This window comes from Eleutherodactylus coqui, chromosome 7 (genome assembly GCF_035609145.1).
Source record: "Eleutherodactylus coqui strain aEleCoq1 chromosome 7, aEleCoq1.hap1, whole genome shotgun sequence".
Taxonomy (NCBI): domain Eukaryota; kingdom Metazoa; phylum Chordata; class Amphibia; order Anura; family Eleutherodactylidae; genus Eleutherodactylus; species Eleutherodactylus coqui.
In genome coordinates, this window is record NC_089843.1 from 43,092,111 (window position 1) to 43,115,915 (window position 23,805).

A 23,805-nucleotide genomic window follows, 5' to 3' on the forward strand; every position below is an offset into this window, starting at 1 on the left:
TTAATGAGGGGGAACAACCTTTTTAAGAGGTGTTGTCTCATAAAAATCATTTCCCAGCAATCTATCTTTTTTTCTCGTTTGAATATAAGCGGTCCCTAAGAAACAACTCCTTTAAAGGGGTTATCCCACTCAAAAGCCTAGTACCTTTCCAATTTCATAAAAAAGGCTTAAAAGAAAGTACTTAATGCCTCTTTTCTACATATTTACATTCTGATACTCTACTGGTGAAGTTTTCATCACTTAGCAAACAAGGCAGTCCTACTGATCAGCCACAGTGACCAAAACTGGAAAACTACAGTTCTCAGAAACACCCTGCAACTCCCACCTTTACCAGTAACACTACTGTGCCTGTGCACTAGAAAGGGCAAACTGGGGCAGATCAACCCTCTATCCATCCCATTGTAAAGAGCCGGGGCAAATATTAATAGGGTATGGAGAGGGCTTTGCCAAAACTTATCAGCTACAGCCCTGATAAGACCAACTGAACTGTATCTGACAAAAGGTTATGGGAAGCTGAGCTTACTAAATGCAGGGGAGAGACAGCGGAGACACGGTGTCTGCTCTGCACCTGCTCACCCTGTGTGTTAAAGCAGGAAAAGAGCAGTTACACAGAAGAGATTGCAGAACTGAGCATGCTCGACCAGAGTGGAGAAGTACATAAGGACGGGTCCAGGAGCAACAAAAAGGTAAATGAAGAGCGGGGTTGGAATCTGTAGGAGGGTGAGAAGCCAGGAGTGGTGCATTCTCAAAAAGTCAGTGTATTTGCAAAGTGTATTTTGGGCATAAGGATGCAGCGATTTTTGGGGTATTTTCATCTCCACTTTTGAAAAGCCATAACTTTTTTATTTTTCCATGGACATGGCCGTATGAGGGCTTGTTTTGTGTGTGTGAACTGTAGTCTTTATTGGGGCCACTTTCGGGTACATAGACCATGTTGTAAAACTTTCTATAAACTTGTTTTAAGATAGCAGGGAGAGAAGCACACAAATTCTGCCTTTTTTTTTTTACAGCGCTAATCATGCAGCATAAATGACAATTAATTTTTTCTGTGGGTCGGTATGATTACAACGATACTATTCATTTTATTTTAGGTTTTTCCACTTTTCTGCAATAAAAAACCTTTTTTTTAACATTATTTTTCTTTTCTAAGGCTGCCTGTCCACGGGTGATAAATCGCCGGTGGATCATGCTGTGTGAAGCTTTCTATAGCATTGCTATGGAAAGTGCAGCACCGACGTCCACGAGAGGAGAATCATAGCGATTCTCCGTGCTGGAATAGGCTTTTTTTTTTTTTAAGCTTTTTGCCGTGCTGGATGGAGAAAAAAAAAAAATAAAAAAAAAGGTGTGTTCAATTTGTTGTAAGAGTCATTATGGATACAGCGATACCAAATATGTGGGAATTTGATTTTTTTTTTATACTAGTAGGCGAAAAAGCACAAAAAAAAAGTTTTTATTTTTTTAACACTATTCTTAACTTTTCTTATCCCTGTAGGGGACCTGAACCATAGCTGCCATGATCACTATGATAAAGCATTGCAGGACTTATTGCTTGCGTTAGCGATCATAGGCAATAGCAAGGCAGGATGCCTGTAGGTGGCGACCTGTCAGCCCTCCGCGATTACATCGCAGGGGTCCAATGATGCCACAGAGGGAGCGCGCTCACCCTTTACATACCGCAATCTACATAGATCGCAGCAATAAGGGGTTAACAGCAAGGCACCGCTGTCCTTACGCACCCCCACTGTTGCAGGGGGGAGGCCAGCAATTAGTCACATTCGGCTCCGGCTGCTGGATGGCGTGAAATCTCTTCTGATCTCACACTATCCACATGACATAAGGTTACGTCATGTTGCGTTATGCACCCCGCTGCCAGGACGTAACCTTATGTCATGTGGGGTTAAGGTGTTAAAAAAATAAAAATCACTGGAGTGACCTGTTAATTCATTATGTAGCTACCGCCAACTCTCCCTCAGCATACATAGGTCACTAGTATTACCTTGTTGAGTATTCCTGAAAAATGCCCTTCGGTTGGGTCATGTAATCTCATGGTGACCTTCTGGGAATTACTTGCCTTTCTGTTCTCAAAAGGGGTCCCCTAAAAGTTCACTCACCAGAACTCAGTCCTATGCCTGCCACTCATTTGGGAGTGCGTCTGTCAATCATCGCCTCAATCTTGCGTGTGCTGAGCGGGCACAGTTGCTGCACATGTACTTTAGAAGGTGTGAACAGGTTGAAGTTCCTTAATGGCTATTATGTTCTAAGCAATCTTCTCATCACTTTTATGGCATACCAGTAAGATAATAATATCCACCAATCTGAGTATCCATCCCCCATCCTTACTCATGGCTCCTATAGAGCATTTTCGGCAGACACATAACCGGCTGGCCTGGTGCCAGGAGTGGATTAGAACCCCCTTTGCAATCATTTGCTCATTAGGCTGCATTTACAAAGGCGACTGTCCCATGCGAGTTTTCTGCATTGCAAATGCACAAAACTTGCATGGAAATAGAACCTATTGTTTTTAACGGGTCTATTTACATGAACGACTTGTTTCACAGCATCGCTGCGCGAGAAAAAGAATAGGATTGGCCATAAATCGGACCTGCTGCGATCACAAATCACCCTTTCTTCCTTATGGTAGAAAAAAAAACTGCATTGTATTCGCATGTACGTGGGAGTCATGTGAGTGCGATGTAGCTTTCTGTTTTTACCATTGAAATAACAGGTTTTTCACACGTGTGAAAGTTCCAAACGCAGCGCTGAAATGCTTTTTTTCTTGCTCTCGTATAATGAAATTTTCTCGCTGAGCAAACATACGTTGTCCTCATGTGCAGGGGGGGGGGGGGGTAGGATGGAAGAGCAAGGAGCAGAAACTGAGCTCCCGCCCCCTCTCCGCCCTTCTGCACTATTTGCATTGGGGAGAGGTGGGGCGGGGCTAATTCGGGGAACTTAGCCCCACCCCACGCCTACCCCCATTGCAAATAGTGCAGAGGGGCGGAGAGGAAGCAGAGAGGGGGCGGGAGCTCAGTTCCTGCTCCTGGCTCTTCCATCCTCCCCCCCCCCCCCCCCCCCCCTGCACGAGGACAATGTATATCGGCTCGGTGTGAAAACAGAGGCGATATACGTTCGTGTGAATGCAGCCTTATGGCGCCCCTTTAAGACACCATTTCCGTATTTCTACACGTACAGGGTTTGTACACCGCTGCTTGTACGTGGAGCTCTTGCTAAGCTGCTATTTTAAGAGGGAAACAAACAAAACAAAAAAAAAAAAATGTACAAAAATATTGTGCAGCAAACAGATAACAAGCGAGACGATCACCTAGAGAACACATTCCGGATGAATATGACAATTACAGGTTATTAAAAAGAAAAACCGAGGCCGTTTGCAGCTTTGAAATACCTCCAACATTGCAGGATGAATGTATCCCAAGTAGTGTGACTAGCGCGCCATTTCCTGACAGCTGTGCTGTAATATAGAAACATTTTTTTTTCTCTCTTTTTTGCTCGTTACTGTGCCAAATGCAATTTTAATTCTAAACAATTACGTTTGGCTCACAATGAACGGCGTTTTTCTCCGATAAGAGCTTAGAAGAGGGGACACGCGGCACGGCTGAGTAGGCCGACGGCTCTTAAAAGAGCCTGTGGGTGAAGGGGGGAAAGTGAAAATAAGATAAAACCCGAGTTCCTGAATAGCAGCCAGAAGAGCTGGCGACAATTAAGTACTGAAGAGAACAAGGCATACGCCAATCTAACAATCAATGCTGAATTACGGTGAATGGCTGAGTGAGTCAGCGCTGAGGGGAGGGAGGGGGATCTCGGGCTCGTTACCTTGTGCATGGTGCTACCGAGTTGGGCAGGAGACATACTGACAACCACGCCGGCTCTCTGCAAAGCTGCAATCTTCTCTTTTGCTCCACCTTTCCCACCGGCAATGATGGCTCCAGCGTGGCCCATCCTCCTGCCTGGAGGGGCGGTCAGACCAGCAATGAAAGACACCACAGGCTTAGTGTTCGAACCCTGTTGGGTACAAAGGAAAGAGTTAATACCAAAAAGGATCGGCGATGAGTCAAAGCTGTTCGGCAAGAATTGGCTGTGCAACTGTCCCCCACAACCCCAACAGAAGGGGGCGGTAAAGGTTATAATTGTACAACTTTGCTGGGTAACGGGAAGATGCGCAACTGTGATAATCTTACGCATCACCAACATTGTTTTTCACCAATTAATTTTAGTAATCTGGTTTTATTGTATTGTCTGTAGAAGAATATTCATAGCGCCCATCTTTGCCGAACTGCAGTTAATAGCCTTATGGGACATATAAACAATGGACAATTGAACTATATTGTGAAGATGCTCTATGCAGGTAGGGGAGGAGGTGTGCTGTGACCATCACCTCTTATGATTAGAGGATCCAGTCTTCAATCTATCCATCTATCGGATAGGTCATCAATAGTTGATCGGTTGGAGTCCGCTGCTAGGGAACCTGGCCGATCAACGCCAAAATAGACAGGGGTCGGCGTAGAAACAGAAGCACTGACCCCTGTGGAGTGTCTGGTGTTTGCAGTTGCGGCGTCATTGATTTTAATGTTCTACCACTATCTGGTCTTCCGCTAGTCTTTAGATCCTGCTACAAAACCAGTGACTGATGTCATCAACACCAGGGCTACATTTGGGATGGTGATTAACTGAAGTAGTCACATATCAGGATGTGAAGTTCAGTAGGGGAATCGAGTAAAACAAGTCGGACTTCTTTTATGGTTTTGGCCCCAATCTCGACTCCTTTCAAAAACTTTCTGCTGTCCGGACAACCAGTTTAGTTGCACATTTTACAGCAATTTCGATCTTATAAAGAAGAAGGAGCCGTTGTAGGAATTTCTCTTAATGCAACCGAAATGACTTGGATGTACCCACTGAAATCATGGAAGGAAGATCCCAATAAATCAGCAACAGCCAGATCCCGCTTTATTTTAGGCCTACTTTCCCTTTAAAAGTTGACACTGCTAGAAGAAAAAACGCAAATAAACTGAACACAAAAAGTCTCCCAACAAAGTCGGCGATCAATGAAGAATAAGGCGGCGTAATTGCAGTACAGCGAGTGCCTAGGGCGCGCTGCAGTGTTTGTTCTCACACGACGCGGCCTCATAGAAGGAAGAAACTACCTCAGGACAGAGACGAGCAGATGTCAGGCCCGTGTGAGAGCGAACACAGTCTGTGAACTGATGAATGAGCTGCGGCAACATTCCTAATCAAGGAAAATGTTGTATCTTTAATTCCCCCAAAACCTCAGAGACGAGGCTCCTTCCCCTCGGTAAGCTGGAGAACATGACTTGACGTGTCAACTTCCAGCAAGCTCCTGGTTTAATTCAAGAATCGTTACAAAAAAGTTACGGGGTTAATTTTTTTTGCACTTTCAGTCTTTAGAGTAAAATTTGCTGTAAACAAGAGCGGCAAAACAGATTGCATTAAATAAGAAAACGGCTCCGCGGTCGATACGAGGAGGCAGAAACATTCATCCAGGAGTCGAAAAACAAAGGAAACATTCAGAATTGGTTATTCATTAGCAGTTACACAACGGGGGCTTCTGGGCCCTCGCAGCCCACCAATGCCGAGCGATCGATGGAAGGGGACTTGGGTGTATTGCATTATGGCGTTCCGGGCAACGGGCGGTACAGAGGCGTCAGCAGATAAATCCTGTACTTTACAAGTCAATGCGATGCTACACGCGCTTGTACAAAGACGACAAATAGTGACGAGGCGACAGCTTTATTGGCCAACCAGAAAATTAGACTTTGATGCTACTTATGCCTCTTCCTCAGGTTCGTAGGACCACCAGACTGATGAAGAGGCCCAAGTAGCCCTGAAAGCTTGCAAATATAATTTTTCTGGTTAGACAATAAATACTTTTGTCTTTTTTCTACAAGCGCATTTAAAGGGGTATTTTGGAAACAATTCTCATTCATCTCAATATAAGCACCGAAGATTGAAGAGCACAGGCCGCAGCACTGACTCCGTGGCACTAACCCCTTCTGGAATCCAGCAGCCCGTTTCCATGTTACACCCTGGTCTGGTCAGTGGCTTGGCCATGGTGGAGAGGGACACTCCCTCCTGTCCCATGTGACACTGTCGTTCAGCCGCATGGTGGTCTGCAGGTATCTTCTACCCACTGCAGCCGTGGGGACTACTCTCATCCCCATCCGGGGACTAAACCAGGCATGGACTGCTGTCTACTTGCCTTTTTTTTTGATATTTCATCCATTGAAAATGTTTTTTTTTTCTTTTGTGGGGAAAAAAAAAAATGTGCATTTTCAAACTTTTTTCCCCCTTCTTTAAAGGGGTTGTCCCGCGCCGAAACGGGTTTTTTTTTTTTTCAACCCCCCCCCCCCCGTTCGGTGCGAGACAACCCCGATGCAGGGACGTACAGAAAGCTTACCGGAGCGCTTACCTTAATCCCCGCGCTCCGGTGACTTCTATACTTACCTGTGAAGATGGCCGCCGGAATCCTCTTCCTCCGTGGACCGCAGCTCTTCTGTGCGGTCCATTGCCGATTCCAGCCTCCTGATTGGCTGGAATCGGCACGTGACGGGGCGGAGCTACACGGAGCCTGCATTCTGCACGAGCGGCTCCATTGAAGAGAGCAGAAGACCAGGACTGCGCAAGCGCGGCTAATTTGGCCATCGGAGGGCGAAAATTAGTCGGCACCATGGAGACGAGGACGCCAGCAACGGAGCAGGTAAGTAAAAAACTTTTTATAACTTCTGTATGGCTCATAATTAATGCACAATGTACATTACAAAGTGCATTAATATGGCCATACAGAAGTGTATAGACCCACTTGCTGCCGCGGGACAACCCCTTTAACCACTTAATGACACGGCCTATTTTGGGCTTAAGGACGCAACGATTCTTGGCGGATTTTCATCTCCATTTTTCAAAAGTCATAACACTTTTATTTTTCCATCGACGCGGCCGTATAAGGGCTTGTTTTTTGCGTGGCGAATCGTAGTTTTTATTGGTACCGCTTTTGGGTACCGTATATACCGGCGTATAAGACGACTTTTGAACCCCGAAAAATCTGCTCTGCAGTCGGGGGTCGTCTTATGCGCCGGTAATACAAAAAAAAAAAAAGTGTAAAAAAAAAAATCATTACTCACCTCCCCCGGCGTTCCGTCGCGCTCCGGCAGGATGTCGCTCGCTCCTCGTCCCCGGCACAGCATTGCTTTCTGAATGCGGGGCTTGAAATCCCCGCTTCCAGAAAGCTAATACACATGCCGTCAGCCGGTACAGCTATTCAATGACAGCATTGAATGGCTGTGATTGGCTGAAGGCGCACGTGGCTTCAGCCAATCACACCCATTCAATGATGTCATTGAATAGTGTGATTGGCTGAAGCCACGTGCGCCTTCAGCCAATCACAGCCATTCAATGCTGTCATTGAATGGCTGTAACTGGCTGACGGCGTGTGTATTAGCTTTCTGGAGGCGGGGATTTCAAGCCCCGCATTCAGAAAGCAATGCTGCACCGGGGACGAGGAGCGAGCGACATCCTGCCGGAGCGCGACAGAACAACGGGGGAGGGGAGTACAGATTTTTTTTTTCTCCACTGTAATACCGGCGTATAAGGTGAAAGTTGGGGGGTCGTCTTATACGCCCCGTCGCCTTATACGCCGGTATATACGGTACATTGACTAGATTGTAAAACTTTTATTTTCTTTTTATGATAGCAGGGAGAGAAAACGCATTAATTCTGCCATAGATTTTTAAATTTTTTTTTACAGCGTTAATCATGCAGCATAAATCAAACAATCCATTTTTTCTGTGGGTCGGTACGATTACAACGATACCAAAATTCTTACTTTTTTTTTAGATTTTTCCACTTTTCTGCAATAAAGACCCTTTTTTAGGTAATTTTTTTTTCTAAACCGCTGCATTTAAAGTCCTGTAACTTTTTAATTTTTTTATGTACAGAGCTGTACAAGGGCTTATTTTTTGCGAGACGAGCTGTAGTTTTTATTGGTACCATTTTGGGGTACATACGGCTTTTTTGATCACTTTTATTGCGTTTTTAGGGAGGCAAAATGCTAAAAACTTGCATTTTCTCTGTTTTTTAGCGGGTTTTTTTTAACGCTTTTTTCCGTGCACAGTCAAAAGCATGTGCAGCTTATTGTACGTGTCGTTACAGACGCGACAATACAAATATGTGGGGTTTTAATTTTTTTTATGCTAATATGAGAAAAAGCATAAAGGGGTTTTACTTTAAAAAAAAAAACAAAAAAAAAAAACACAACTCGTGTCCCTCTGAGGGACTTACAACACTGGCCTGATGATCGCTGTGATAAGGCATGGCGGGGCTACTGCCCTGCCATGCCTTATTGCTTATACAGCGATCTCATAAGCAACGATCACCATGGCAACAGGCCGGGCTCTTTGCGATTATATCGCGAGAGCCCAGCAATTTCACAGAGGGAGCACGCTCCCTCTGTGAACCCTTCCCATGCCGCAATCTACATAGATCGCGGCAGGGAAGGGGTTAACAGAGGGGGCTGCATCTCCGATGCGCCCCCCCCCCCCCGCTGTTGCAGCGGGAGGCCGGCTGTGACTGACAGCCAGCTCCCGCTGCAGGATAGCGTGAGATCATATGTGATCTTGCGCTATACCTATGACGTAAGGGTACGTCATATTGCTGAAAGTACCCCACTCATGACGTACCCTTACGTTATGGGGACGGAAGAGGTTAAACTTTGAGACTTTTTTGATTTTATTTTTTAGTCCCTGAAGGGAACTTGAAGATGTGATCATTTGATTGCTAGGATAGTATACTGCATTACTTATGTATTGCATTCTATTAAGCCTTCACCAGCAGCCTATCAGACTCTGTGGGAGGCAGCGTTACATGGCAGACATGAAGGCCTTTGTCAGGCTTCTAGTAGCCATGGGAACCCATTGGGGGTGCACATGCCGCAACCCCAAATGATCCTTAGAACAAAGGGGCTTTAAAAGAATCTAATCACCATGTTATACACCCCACAAGTAAATAAGTGCTGCACAGGTGAAAGGATGCCAGACATGCTGACAGGTTTCTTTTCAAAGTTTACTCTGCACAGTTGCATTTCCCACTTGCTGTCCAAGAATCTACAGCACGGCTTCACTCACCAGAGCAGTCACGTTGCAGCTTCCTTCAGAAGAAGGTGGTTGGAACCAGAAACACTTGTAAGGTTCGGTTGGGGTCTCAGCAGTTAAGCTCTATCCTTAGAACAGGTCTGCCGCTCATGACCTCAACCAATCAGCTGTTACCGGCAAGACACAGAGTAAGGAGCAGAAGCAGACAGCGCTGACCTCTTGTAGTGGTCAGCGCTGGTAGTTGGAGGCATAATTCTCATTGTTATCAATGGGAGCTGAGCCTGCAATTACCAGTGCCAGCCACCCCTGGTAATGTTTTTTTTTAAAGCGGGAGGAAAAAACGAAAATGGGCAAAAAAAGGGCCATGTCCTTAAGGGGTTAATGGTATGTCAGATTAAGATCCTATTAAAGTCTGATAGGTAAAACACTGGATAAGAGATTAACCCTTTCCAATCCGTTGTCTGACGTCTTCCTACATTCTGACTGAAGCTTGTACAGCTCCAATGTCAGAAGACAGGGTATTCTTACCGTCTGTTGCCAGCCACTCTGCTGTCAGAGCCTCTCTGGTGCACACACACTAGCTTTAGCCAGCAGATGGCACCGTTGTATAACAGCAAAAAGCGAACGCCTTTTAGGAAACCCTGAATCCAAAATTGGATTGGGAAGGGTTAAAGTCTAGGCAGGAGTCAATGGCTCTTTGGGCACAGTTTTAGAGACCCATAGTATACTACAAAAAACACCATTGTATTTAGGTGCATTTTTTCACAGATCTGTTTACCGTCTTTGTGTCCACCGTCTGTACATGTGCCAACTCAGTATATAGCACTCGGCTAGTAAAGAGATCCGCCGGCACTTTAGTTTAACCCTAAATAAACCCCTTTTTTGTATTTAGATTACACTGAATTGGAAATGTAAAAAATTAGGAAAATTAGAATTTTCATACTATTCCTGCCCATTGTTCTTTATAAAAACCATAAAATTAGAGGGTACTGGCCCTGTCACGGTACGATAAGAAAGCCAAATTTATGCGGAAAAAATAATTATCTGTTAGAATGAAATAGTTTTGAAAATATGATGAAAAATGTTGATGTGGATATTTAAAGGGGTTGTCCCGCGCCGAAACGTTTTTTTTTTTTCAATAGCCCCCCCGTTCGGCGTGAGACAAACCCGATGCAGGGACTTAAAAAAAAAAAACGGACAGTGCTTACCTGAATCCCCGCGCTCCGGTGACTTCTTACTTACCTGGTGAAGATGGCCGCCGGGATCTTCACCCTCGGCGGACCGCAGGGCTTCTGTGCGGTCCATTGCCGATTCCAGCCTCCTGATTGGCTGGAATCGGCACGTGACGGGGCGGAGTTACGAGGAGCCGCTCTCAGGCACGAGCGGCCCCATTCAGAAAAGAAGACCGGACTGCGCAAGCGCGTCTAATCGGGCGATTAGACGCTGAAAATTAGACGGCACCATGGAGACGAGGACGCTAGCAACGGAGCAGGTAAGTGAATAACTTCTGTATGGCTCATAATTAATGCACAATGTACATTACAAAGTGCATTAATATGGCCATACAGAAGTGTATAACCCCACTTGCTTTCGCGGGACAACCCCTTTAAGCCTTTATCACACAGGGGTTAATCTATCCAAACACTATAGTAATTAAAAGGGTATGCCCACCTGATCTACCCACAGGATGCACCATAAATGTCTGATAAATGAGGGTCCCACCCGCCAGATTGGAGGTTGTGCCACATCTAGATGGAGAATTGAGAGGTGGTCATACAAGTGTACTCGGCCATTTCCACAGAAGTGAATGGAGACAGCTGTATACGTGTGGCCTCCTCTCCATTAACCCTCTGTCTGGATGCTGTGCCACCTCATCAAGGGACCTGTGTCATGGGTCAAAGAGGTAAGCTCTGCACCAGCTGTTTTGATCTATAGAAGGGATACGACAAACCCAGGTATTTAAAGGGAAATACCACCGAAAATAAAACAAATGAGGCAACTATTTAAAAAAACCTATTTTGTGTCTACAGCTCCTATGCAGCTCTTTGGGTCTCCATGGTAACAGACTACAAACAAACCCTGTGTTGTCTAATCCAACACTTATATTGCCACACATCTGTCCTACTTCCTGCTAACATACTGAATGTAAGTTAAGATACCTTTACATGGGGAATTATCACCTGAATAATCGCTGGAATGAGCAGTTTCAGATGATAGCTGGACCAGGAGAAAAAAACAAACAAAAAAAAAAAAAAACGCTCACTTGTTGGAGTCGCTTGATTTTTCACCTGAAAACTGAACGACTAATGGCTTGTGTAAGCAAGCCGTTAATCTATGAACTGCCTGTTTGCAGTGAATAGAGGCAGGTGCCCAGAAGAGATCTCCCGCCGCTCTGCTTCCATTCTCTGAACTATAACTCCTGTGTGAAAGCACAGTAGCGATAGTCAGTGGCAGAGCTGTCGGGCATGCATGCGTGTAAATGTAGCTTTAGTAAGAATCACAACACAGAGGAAAAGCTGCAGTACCAGACTACAAAGTGTGTGTTTGCAGTCTGTTACCATGGAGACACAAAAAGCTGCATAGGAGCAGCAGACGCAAAATAGAAGATTTTTAATGGACTATTTGCAAAAGTTTTATTTTTTGCTACATGCACTGTAGCACTTAAAAAAAATGGTTGCAAGGTGTACATAGGTGGGCAAAATTACCCAATGCAGAACACATGACAATGGCCCAGTTGTCCCCAGATAGGAGCTTTGATACTTACAGTATTGTGTTCCTTCAGATACTCAGCAGCATTTTCCTCAGCACTTCCACCAATTTCACCGATCAGAATGATACCTTCTGTCTTCGGGTCTTTTAAGAAGACCTCAAGGCAGTCAATAAAGTTTGTTCCGTTAAATGGGTCTCCGCCGATACCTTTAAGAACAAAGGGGAAAGAGCGTTAATGGAATAAGTTCGAATACTGTAAACGTCCTGCAACTAGGAGTGTAAGAGTACATCCACATAGGGCAATGCTTCAGAGGGTCACACTATTACCGCACCTTACAGGGGTTGACCAATTTATCTTCACAAATGTGCAAGAAACAGTCTTATGGGCCACCTACTAATATTACCAGCAGCTCAGAGACACCGTCTATATCTGCAATGACCCACCTTCTTATTTAGACAGTTTCCTCCAGTCGATACATTTCTAAACATGGCCGCTAATTTGTGTGTGTGGACTAATCAGAAAGTGAATGGTTATATTAAAAGGGGTTGTCCAGGACTAAACGATTGATGACCTATACACAGGATAGGTAATTAGTAGTGGATCCATGAGGGTCTGCTGCTCGGGACCCCGCCGATCTGCTGAATGAAGAGGTGGTGGCACCACAGCCTTTTCTCAGGCCTGTGATGTCCCATTTATTAGTCACATGACATAACAGCAGCTCTATCCTACTCAAGTGAATGGGGCTGAGGTGTAATACCAGGCACAGCCACTATACAATGTACGGTGCTATGCCCAATATGGACTGAAGCGACAGCGGCACTCATGGAGTGCCATTGTCCCTTCAATCTGATTGGTGAGTGTACTGAGTGGTAGACCCCCACTGATCAACTATTGATGGCCTATCATGAGGTCCAGGAAAACCCCTTTAATGACAACTATCAAAAAATTGTAGCTGCTGTACTTGGAATTGCAAATGTGGCTGTCCAATGACTGGTTACCGAAGCACAGAACAGTATGTGAGGATTTTGCAGTGGATTGAGTTGCGGGTTTACTGTGAATTTCACCCTATACACCACAAAAGGTGAAGTTCATGGTTCATGGCACAAGCATGAAAATCTGCAGTATGCCAAGACTTAGGCCGGGCTCAAACGATCCTGCCGGGTTCCGGTAGCAATCCTGTCCATCGAACCCGCTACCTACTATTTCTGTACTGCGCATGACCTCGGCCACTCGTCGTCGGCTCTGCACAGTATAGATCCCCCCCCCCCCCTAAATATTTGTATTTCCTGCACCATCGCTAGGCGATGACATAGGTACCCGCGACCTATCTGTAATGTCAATTGCGGATGGGCTGCGGGTCGGATGGCCTACATTGACTTCAATGGAGCCTGACCACGCAGAGTCTGCAGCAAAAAAAGAGCATACTGCGATCGTTCCTCTGCACGCAGAACATGCAATTTTGAAGGAAAGTGATTTTTCTTTTACCTTTCAATGCATCTGATTTGCAGCGGATCCTCCGTGTGGACGCAGACTGCGGATTTTGCAGTATAAATCCGGTCACGTGAAACCTATCCTTACCGATACATGTCGATGGGACTTCCAAAACGCCATTCACTTGTACTAGTCCGCACTGTCATGTCTGTACATGGCCTCATGGGTTCAAGCTCCAAGGTCATTCAGGACAGGACAAGAGTACGCTACCAGGCTGTGATAGTGGTCTACAAGATGGACTAGCTAAGCATATCTTTGGAGCTCAAGTAGGCACCTTCATTCCAGGTCAATACTGAATATTTTGCACAAAGTCATTTTAAGATAAGCCATCTTGTCTAAATGCAGCTTTATGTAACCAGTAATTAACCTAAAAGGTTGCTTCCTTCTAACAAATTGAGGTTTTGCAGAAGCTGAGATACTATAAGGAAAAATGTACATCTTACTGCTTCAAGATGCTCCTATCTCTCTTCAGTGGCTTCTTTATGCTTACAATGTTAAGTGTGTGTGTTAGGGGGGTAATCTCCTATATAAACTTTTAAGCAATTCATTACACACATCGTATTGTGATAAGTGAGACATTTCAACTCAAAAACCCTGAAAAGAACCAATTATCTGAGTTTTGAAAGAAAATCAATAGTAGCTCCCCCCGAACATCGCTGGCAATGTGATCTGCGCCGTACAGACACCAGTGACAAGAAGCCAGCTTATTAACTGTGCTGCTCATTTCCTTTTAATTGGGAACAGAGCAGCAGGTAAATTGGCTAAAGCACTGTAAACAAGATGAAAGACTGATGGAATCAAAGCGGCTGTCATAACTCAACCACAAGACAAAAGTGGAGGGAAATATATGGACGAATCAGCCACTAAATTGAAAGGGATACTACATACTGTAAGCAGCCAGTATAGAGCTGACGAAAGGCTAGAGGTCTGGGGGAAGGGGGTGCCAACTGATGGAGGTTGTGCCCTGACATCTCACAAATGAAGGTTTAGCTGCAGTCTGCATAGGTAAAATTTGAGGGCACAATAATGCGTTCAATTGTTATTGCAAAACTACAGTCCAAGGCTGCTGTAATCACAGGACATCAATAACTAGCAGGTTCTCTCTGTAGAAATCCATCAAGCTTGTCGTAACCCTGTGTGGGTAATTTATTCAATAATTGTATCTCTCTGTCTTTGTATCTGCTCCTGCAGGTGAAATCAGCAGGGAGGAAGTAAAGGGCTGCAGTAATTTTAGGCTCTACCTACTCTGACACATACTGAAATGAATGCAGTGTGTAGCCGTTAAGTAAATGCAGCTAAAAGCATATAAAACTCGTTTTTAGGTAGCAAGTTCACTTTACAGACATCTAAACAACTTGACAGTTCTTCTAGCTGTCTCTGTACATCTGCTCAGCAAGGAGAAAAGTAGAGGGCTGCAGTGATTTTGTGTGTCAGTAGGTGAAGCCTAAAATCACTGCCATCCTGTACTTCCTCCCAGATATTCTCTACAGGAGTGGATACAAAGAGCGCTAAAAGAACTTGAATATCTTATTCAAACACGGAGCGTTAAGCCATTTCGATATATGTAAAATTAACTTGCTAGCTAAAAAGGAGTTCTCTATTTGGTGTGTTAGCATCATTTACTTGCAGACTACACATGTCATTCATTTTAATGTGTGTCAGAGCAGGTGAAGCCTACTGAAATAATTAGTTTGTAGTCTGCAAGTAAATGAAGCCAACAAACAGCATAGCAGACTCATTTTTAAGTAGCAAGTTCCCTCTACAGACCTCTAAACAGCTTGACATTCCTAGTTCAAAAAAGATATTCAAGCTCTTCTGGTTCTCTTTGTATCTGCTCCTGTGGAGGATATCAGCAGGGAGGAAGTAAAGGGCAGTAGTAATTTTAGACTCCTCTTACTCTGGCCCCACAGTTTAAAATGTGTAGACTGTGCAACTTATAAGTAAATCATGCCAAGAAACAGCAGAGGATGCATTTTTAAATTCTAGATTGGGAACTTGAAGCTAGATAGGGGGAATGCATATCCTAACAGGCTTTATGTTGGTGATTGGAGGTATGCTTTAAGAAAATGATGATAATGTGGCTCAGGGAGCACGATTGGGATAGAATTCTATGATTATTGATGTTCTGATCAGTAAAACTACAGATGTATGGATTCTTATGGCCAAAACACAAGTGTAAGTTGCAGTATATCAGTATATAGATGTATTTTAATTAAATACCAGTATGAACTAACAGATGCCTGATAAAAGGCAATACACTTATCTACTTACCATATTTACAGATCACCAATTATGCAATTCCCTTCCAGCATGGTTAGTTGGAGTCGCTGAAAAGTACCGGTGCCTAATGGCAGAAAACTTGCCAAAAAGAATGATAAAGACTTACCGATACAGAGAGACTGTCCCAATCCAACCTGCGTCGTCTGATGCACGGCTTCATATGTCAGAGTTCCGGATCTTGACACAATACCTGCAGGGAAAGGAAAGTAGGGAACCTCGATGAACATCATTTGAGAAGGTTTTCATGTTTATTTCAAGGAGCCATGAAGTGCGTTACTACATTAATGTTTTAGAGAATCAACGAGGCAAATGCTTCCAGGGATGGTTCCTCACCGATGCAGCTATTGATGTGCTCTTGCTACCGGTGTCTGGCTGTGACTAGAAGTAATCTACACCCCATGCCGGCTCAGTCATTCCTGTACACTACATTGACTTACAGTAGCCGGCTAGGCTGAGTCTTCAGCTGTGTAGAATGCAGTTTCTCCCCTCCATCCTATTACATAATTAGCTGTATAATTTGCAGCACAAGTTTTACTTTGTACAAAAAGCATTACAGCTAATTAAAGAACTGAAGGGAGAAAGAAAAAAAATCTACAGTTCAATAACAGATTCTCACTTAACTACAGTTAGGTTCTATTTGTAGAAATATACTTATGGTCATACAGTAGTTAGGAGATTAAAAAAACACATTAGAATGATATTTCATGCAATGCTTGAAAGGAGGATCTTTACCACCACCTAGTGGCAGTACATAGAAACTGCAACAGTGTTACCAGTGATTTACAGACAAGTCTCTCTCGAATATTTAGAGATTTTGAGATGGAGAACGTTATGGCAATCAGGATAGAAACACCCCACTGTTTATACTGCTGGCTGCAATTATAGAACTGATAGGACATGCAGTTTATAACTTTCCCCAATATTTCCCTTTCCTGACCCGGTGATGCCGATATATAAGGGGACACTACAAAATTGCTTTCCTTAGATTATGAATACATGAAGGCATAAAAGCTTTCATGAAGTGGTGTCATGGCTCCTTAGACTACTTTCACATACAGTTTTCCTCTTCGTCCTACGCTCAGTCTTGTTTGTTTCAGATGCAGAGAAATGGCCTTGAGATGGAAAAATGGATGGAACAATTGTCTCTTAAAGGCTATGGAATACTTTGTAAGATATGTATGTATTGATTTTCAAGCACAATAGTCCCTGCAGAAAAAAAATATGCACTTTTTCCCCCTGCATTGAGTTTTCCTTCTTATGCACTTAGAAAGCCTCATACTTTGTTTTCAGACTCTCCTATATTCACGTTTATGGCTCAACAATGTTCCCAACACTGACCAGCTGGACTTTCATGAAAGTGCAAAGTTTGAGCTCCTCCTTCCGTGGTTGTGTAGTATAACCACACCCACTCAATGCTGCACAGCCATCCCATCCCGAGTAGCTGCTGATTCATTCCCGCTCACTGCTGATAAGAGCAAAATATTCATATGGAGTGAATTACAGCCCTCTGTAGTAGTAGCAGCTTTCTCTGCTCTCTGTGTCCTCCATCATTCCCCAGCACTGTCATCCAGCCCTCTGGAATAGCTCAGTGGAAAAGGAACAACAAAGGAAGTAAAAATGACCAGATACAGTCCATTTGGTTCCATTCAGTTCAGTTATAGGATGGATTTCCTTGAACAAAGATTCCGCTTTCCCGCTCTGTTAAAACGGAAACACAATCGGATTTTCTAGCGCAGTTTCAGCCTAGTTTTAAAACAGAAAGATACATAGGAGGAAGTTTTCCGTGTCCTAGTATATCAGCCATGTCCCCCCTTTCTCCCCTCACATGAAAATAAAAGATGAGCACAAATCAACCCATGGCATCTGCAGGAGCTCTACAACTTTTTATTTATTTTTTTTAAATCTTCTTGAAACAAAGAAAAAAAAAATCATCCTGCAGACTAAAACAGAGGGACAGGTTTATCTCCAGGTTACATTTATCATTCATCTTTCTGTCTAGTGTTCTTATGTAAAAAAGTGATATGAGATATTTAAGGCATACTGTCAGTATGGGATGGAAGTCTCCGGATAGGCTAATAAAAAGAACTGCAGAGAGGCGTTAAAATGACCGTCCAGTTTCAAGACAAAACGCTGTCCTGATATAGGGACAGGTGGTATGTTATTATCGGAGGTTCTTCTCGGTTCTCTTTTCAATCCGCAGGTCCCTGCTTTCGGTCATCCAAGATGGCTGTAGCAATTTAACTGCCCAATGCAAACTGTGTACTGCTCTGATTTGAGACCTCTGCTGCGGAAAAACGAGGTGAAATAGAACATGCCGCGTTTGGCTTCCTGCAGCAGAATCACGCATGTTCAATAGAACCTAATACCTGCGTTATTCCGCCTCAGATTTCCGCCACGGGGAACGCGGCAGAAATCCATCCGTAGGTATTATCTGTCTGGGATGACTTGGTGAATCCTGCACTGAGCAGGGGGTTGGACCCGATGACCCTGGAGGTCCCTTCCAACTCTACCATTCTATGATTCTATGAACCCTAAAAGGTACTGGCGTCACCTGTGACAAAACTACTAAACTTTAGTCACTTTAAGTTCAAATCCTGTTTTCCACTGCACGCGACCCAGCAAGACCTTTGCAGCCGTTGTTGGGAGAGATCGCAGAGCCACCCGGGACCACCATCTTGTTTTTGCCCATGGTCTCCCCCACATCTGGCTTGCCTCCGCTGGGACACGGCAACCAGTAGACTTTGCTGGGGAAAGCAGAGGCCAGCCAAGTATTTACGAAAGTAGTATTACATGGCAGCCATTCAGATGCATGACTGTACTTTTAGTACAATGACTCCTCGAGCCCACCAGAAAGCTTGTACACAGCGACTTCATCTGACTAACGAAGGAGATCCGTGTGTGTGTGGGGGGGGGGGGGGGGGGTATTCCAGGACTTCTGCTTCTATGCACCATTACATCTATATCTGACCATAACAGGACTTCTGTACATATTTTTCCTCCAATACCATGACCCAGGTAACAAGGCAGCTTTGCCACATTCACGGACGTTATGGCCATACTCTCTCTCTGCGGTCTTCAGGCGCCGTGCAGGTCTTCTGGCATCTAACTGAAAGCACATTCGGTGGGCCGACAGAACTGGAAATGCTAGCTTATCCTGAGCATGTGCAAGCACATCCAAGTATCAGCTGGGCATGCACGCTCCATCACTGGCTCTAGCGCCAACATGAAGCCAAGTGGTGGGGCTTATCTAACCAGCACGGAAGGCGATCTAACACTGAACGGGGGGTAAAGGGTGTATTTTTATTACACAAAGTAGAACTTGATTGCAATTTGGTCGCAGCCGCGAAAACCGCCATCTGTCCCATGCCATACCTGTACATCATGGGTACAAAGAGTTAATTGTGAAGGGTCATATTGACAGTATATAGATGGCACAAGCACTGAAGCCGATTCCACCATCTGCAGTAAGAGACGGCTGTGACTCAATTTGGATGAGCCGGACCTCTTTTTTTTTCTATTTTGCGACCTATTGTAACAGCAAAGATTGAAGGGAACATCTACCCTCACTGTTAACCCCTTACATGCCAAAGGCAATGCTCCTTGTGGTGCATACAGAGTTAACAGAGAGAGGGAGCTCTGTGTATGTGGTCATCAGCCCTCTGCCATCTAATTGCTGAGGGCCAATGGTTTGCCATGGCAACCAGATGCCCAACTGTGTCTTCTAGGTTTGCCATAGTGTATTAAGATTGCTTAGCTAATGATAGCAAGTAGTGGCAATCTTAAGATCACAGGTTCAAGTCCCTTAAAAAAAAAAAAGGACATAAAAAAAGGCAAGTTAAAAAAAAAAACCCACGTAAAAAGAAATTGTATAAACCCCCCCCCCCCCCCGCCCAACACCCCCCACCCGCCCAACACCCCCCACCCAAAAAAAGGTTTTAATTGTGCAAAAGTATAAAAACCTAAAAATAAATATTAGATAGATAGCTTTTTGTGTTATTGTAAGGTTCATCCAATCACTGACCATACCATGGAGATTCTGTAGCTAATGATTGGCTGCAGCAACCACCAGTAGGGATAGAGAGGTTGTGAAGCTAGTCTAAGTTGTGCAACACCCCTTTAAGTACTAAACGAAGCAGCGTCCTTAACGGGGTAACACTGGAATAACAGTTAGAGGCTGTCAGGGCATGTGGGAGGTGTGCCAACAGCCATTCTCCGTACGGCACCGCTCGATTATTGGTGGAAGAGTGACTGCCCCCCTTCCCTATTTCTCAGCCCTAAACACGTTCTGCCGGCACGTCTTACAATACCCTTTTTATTCAGCTCCAAATTGAGGGAAGCAGTGTGACTCCGCCATTAAACCTGCGCTTTATGAGCGCACAAAAAATATATATATCTGCAAAATGTAATTGCATTCCTATTTGATTTTTCAATTTTCAGTTTATGGGTACTATCCTGGGCGCAGGGATGTGCAGAATACTAATATCCATCTTTCCCGCATGTCTGCGCTTAACTCTCACATAAGGCATGAGGAAATAAAAAGGGGAGAATTAAAAAATAAAAATGTCGTCCCAAAATCTAATTACTGACTTGAAGAACAAAACGGATTTTGTCAAGGGCTTTTCCTGGCCGTTCGTTTTATTTCCCCGATACCGGTGATTGCAGTGAAAGAACACACGAGAGACAGGCGGCGGGTTATTAACACGGTAGCATCAGTCTGCTCGCACGTGTAAAGCCGTTATTTATACCAGGAGCGGACCTATGAATGTTAATAGGACACGACTCGACTCCACAGCAACATTCTCCTCATTTGTTTGTTGAACGCACAAAATTATTTCTGAGCTTGATTTGGGGAGTGCGATTACATCAGAGCTGGACGCCACGGGGGCGAAATAAATCACCCGTGTTTTGCTCCCTTGCCCTTCATGCATTATAACCATATGATAATAGCGATGTGCATAATGCAGGAGTAAGGAACGCAGCTCCGTGCCCGCATAGGGCAAAAAGCCAGAACATGCGGGAAGGGAGGACGTAACGGAAGGGAAAGCGGTGCAATTGTGGCCCTGCTGTGATGGCTGGGAAGGTAGAGGACACAACTGGGCATTCCCATTAACCCCTTGGCACCCCATGACATATGGGGAAGCCTAATTCTACATGTTTACAGTATATGGATGATGCTCGGTCAGAAGCAGAGTCCATGCCATCTGTAACAGAAGCTGGCTTTAACCGACAGCCAGCCACCGGCTGCAACAGCGAGAATTGCTGAGAATACGGATCCCCGCTGTTAACACTTTACATGCTGCCATCAATGTTAATTGTGGCATGTACATGGTTACCATAGGGAGGGTGCTTCCTCTGTGAGGTCATCAGCCCTCCATGTCATCATGGAGATGGGTTGTCATGACAACCATACACTTGTCAGTGGCTTCTGGGTCTGCCATGGCCTGTGATCGAGATGAATAGAGAAGTACTCTGAGCAATCAGGCAATCACACGATCAAGTCCCATTAGGGAAGTGAAAAACAAAAACAAAAACACACACACCCTAAAAGAATAGTAACTCATTGAGAGGAGGTGAATTCCGCAGCAGAGATGGCAACAACATTGACATGCTGTGGAACTGAATTCCGCGCTGCAAGTCAACTTCTGCATGGGTTTCTTTTTGCAGCTTGTGGATGAGGTTTTCAAAATCTCGTCCACTTTACAGTTACTGTAAATGCCGCAAAATTTCTGTCCAGAGGGTTCGCACAGAAATTCTAAGGAAATTCCACTCTGTGAACCCAGCCTTACAGCAAATGCCTCTTTTTAAAGATTCTAAAGGTTTTGTTCATTCATCCCTGTGCAGATTACAGGTTGACTACATCCCCTACAAACCCCCTCGCGGCCTCAGTTGCTATGCAATACTAACGACCACCTGTCTGTAAGTGATTGACTGTGTGAGTTACATGTGAAGATGCCACTGTCATGGGATCAGCCACTGGGAATCTGAGCTCCTCCCCAAATCACATGATGGTGACATCATCACAGGTCCTTCACTTTATTAAAAACCTGCAGAGCCCAACAGCAGCCGTGTGCTTACAGCACCTGTGTTGTCACTGTCATGTGATCAGTCACCTGTGTGGGAGTCGTCCGAGGGTCACATGACCAGGGGCTGATCAGTGTGTGTAGGACTCTGCTGTGCTGGTTGTGATCCCTGTTGCATAGGATGAGAAATGTATGTAGCAGAGCGGCGTACTATAATTTCTTAATAATTACTAGTCAAACTACAAATGACGGCCTGTCCGTCCGTGAGTGGGTGAGTAACTTACATGCACCGTTCCAGATTACATGACGGTGAAATCACAAATCCTGTAAGCACACGGCTGTTGTCCAGCTAGGGGCTTGTCAGTATTCCATAGCAACTGAGGCCACAGTGGGTTTGTAGTCTACACATAATCTGCACAAGGATGCAGGACTTTGATGACATCACCGCCAAGTGATCAGGGGCGGAGCATGACAGTGACATCATCACAGGTCCTTCACCCCCAGCGCTGTACTGCTTCTGATCTCAGATGTATGGGATGAACAGTGTATGTTGCAATGCTGTGTGTGTGACGTGTATGCAGCAGAGCTGTGTAGCGTCTTGTACCGCCAGAAACACTGGTACTATATTTTCCTAATAATTACTAGTCAAAGTACCAACGACCACTTGTCCGTAACTGAGTTACATGCTCCGCCCCTTATCACATGATGGGTCCTTCATCCCAGCCATGATTTCACCTCAGTGAGCAGCTCAATCACCCGAGCTACGCCCCTAGTCACACGACAGCAACGTCATTACAGGTCCTTCAATATTTTGACCAACTCCAACAGTCATCACAGGTCCTTCAGTGAGTTACATATGATGATGATGTCATTCTCTAGATTGCACTGCACCACCATAAACACCGGCACTATAAATACTAATAACGAGTTCACTTATATGGGACAGACTGAGACCGCCAAGCTCATCAATCTCCTCCTGTCCCATAGATGTGAATGGAGCGGTGGGCAAGCATGTGAATCACTGCTCCATTAACATGGGGCTTCCAGGAGTTCCAGTTTCGGAAATTGATGGGGGTTCCAGCAGTCTTCAAAGACAACTCTTTTCTAAAATTAAGCTGGCTGGGGCTGTGAGCAGCGGATGGCTGCAGGCGTATTTTGGGGAACCAATGGCAATCTGCAGTTCATTATAGCAGAGTGAGTTAAGATTACCATACATGTAGTATATTACAGGGATGACATACAAACAAACAATAATGTCATATGAAACATAAATAATGTTCATTTAATATGCAATAAATGAACACGCCAAGGAGCGGGCTAATAGGCATCTACATATAATAGTGCCAGGTGCCTAACAGACTCACAACTGCCATACATATCCTAGCCCACTCCCCTTTGCCCTCCACAGTAATGGAAGTCAGTTCTCTTTAGATACAAAGTTTCTTTTGACCCTCAACTATAAAGGGTTAAATAAAATTCAGTTGCCACAGAAGGGGAGAGGTCAGTGTGCTTGTGTCATCACTTGGTGGTGCATTTACAGAGATGGGCGCTAACCGCTTGGTTCCAACGCAGTAAACGTATGACCGGGTATTACAGTCCTTAACTGATGACCTATCCTCTGGACTGAGGATCCCCATCCATCAGTTGATCGCCCAACACACTGTCACTGCAGCGGGCCAGACATAGTCACCCAGGTTCAGAGGAAGCCAGGAGAGCGCCAGCTTCACTCCCATTGAAATCATTAAGAGCCCCACGCTGCTTCCTGCTCCTCTTACGGTCAGGAGGCGACATCCTCTCCTGAGAAGGAAGTATAGGGACAGCATGGCGAACCCAATGATTTTAATAGCAGTGAAGCCAGTGCTCCTCCTGCTTCCTCTAACCATTGGTGACGACGTCCAACCCACTCCACCGACGGTATGCCGGAGGATAAGCTGATGGACAGGAATCCTGACTGGCGGACCCCAATGCGTCAACTACTGATGCCCTATTCAGGGTATGGGTCATCAGTTAAAAAAGGACCGGAATACCCCTTTAAAAGGTGTTATCCAGTAGGACATACCATTTGTTAGAATGGTCACTTGACAATAGGCAGATTACAAATTGCCCTTTCATGGGACCTCCCGAGATCTGTGCAGAAATCTAGCAGTGAGGCCCAATGTCCACGGCAAGTGCGGATTTTCATTGCGGATAT

General features: G+C 44.8%; 1 protein-coding gene across 1 annotated transcript in view; it reads right to left on the bottom strand.

Annotated features, from left to right (window-relative positions):
* The window catches only part of SUCLG1 (succinate-CoA ligase GDP/ADP-forming subunit alpha), a 53,038-nt gene that overhangs the window by 2,915 nt on the left and 26,318 nt on the right, over positions 1-23,805 (bottom strand). The window contains exons 6-8 of the mRNA XM_066572942.1: positions 15,701-15,784; positions 11,878-12,029; positions 3,829-4,017 (exon numbers count right to left, since the gene is read on the bottom strand). Of these exons, the coding sequence (XP_066429039.1) occupies positions 3,829-4,017; positions 11,878-12,029; positions 15,701-15,784 (425 nt within the window). The remainder of the gene's footprint in view (positions 1-3,828; positions 4,018-11,877; positions 12,030-15,700; positions 15,785-23,805) is intronic.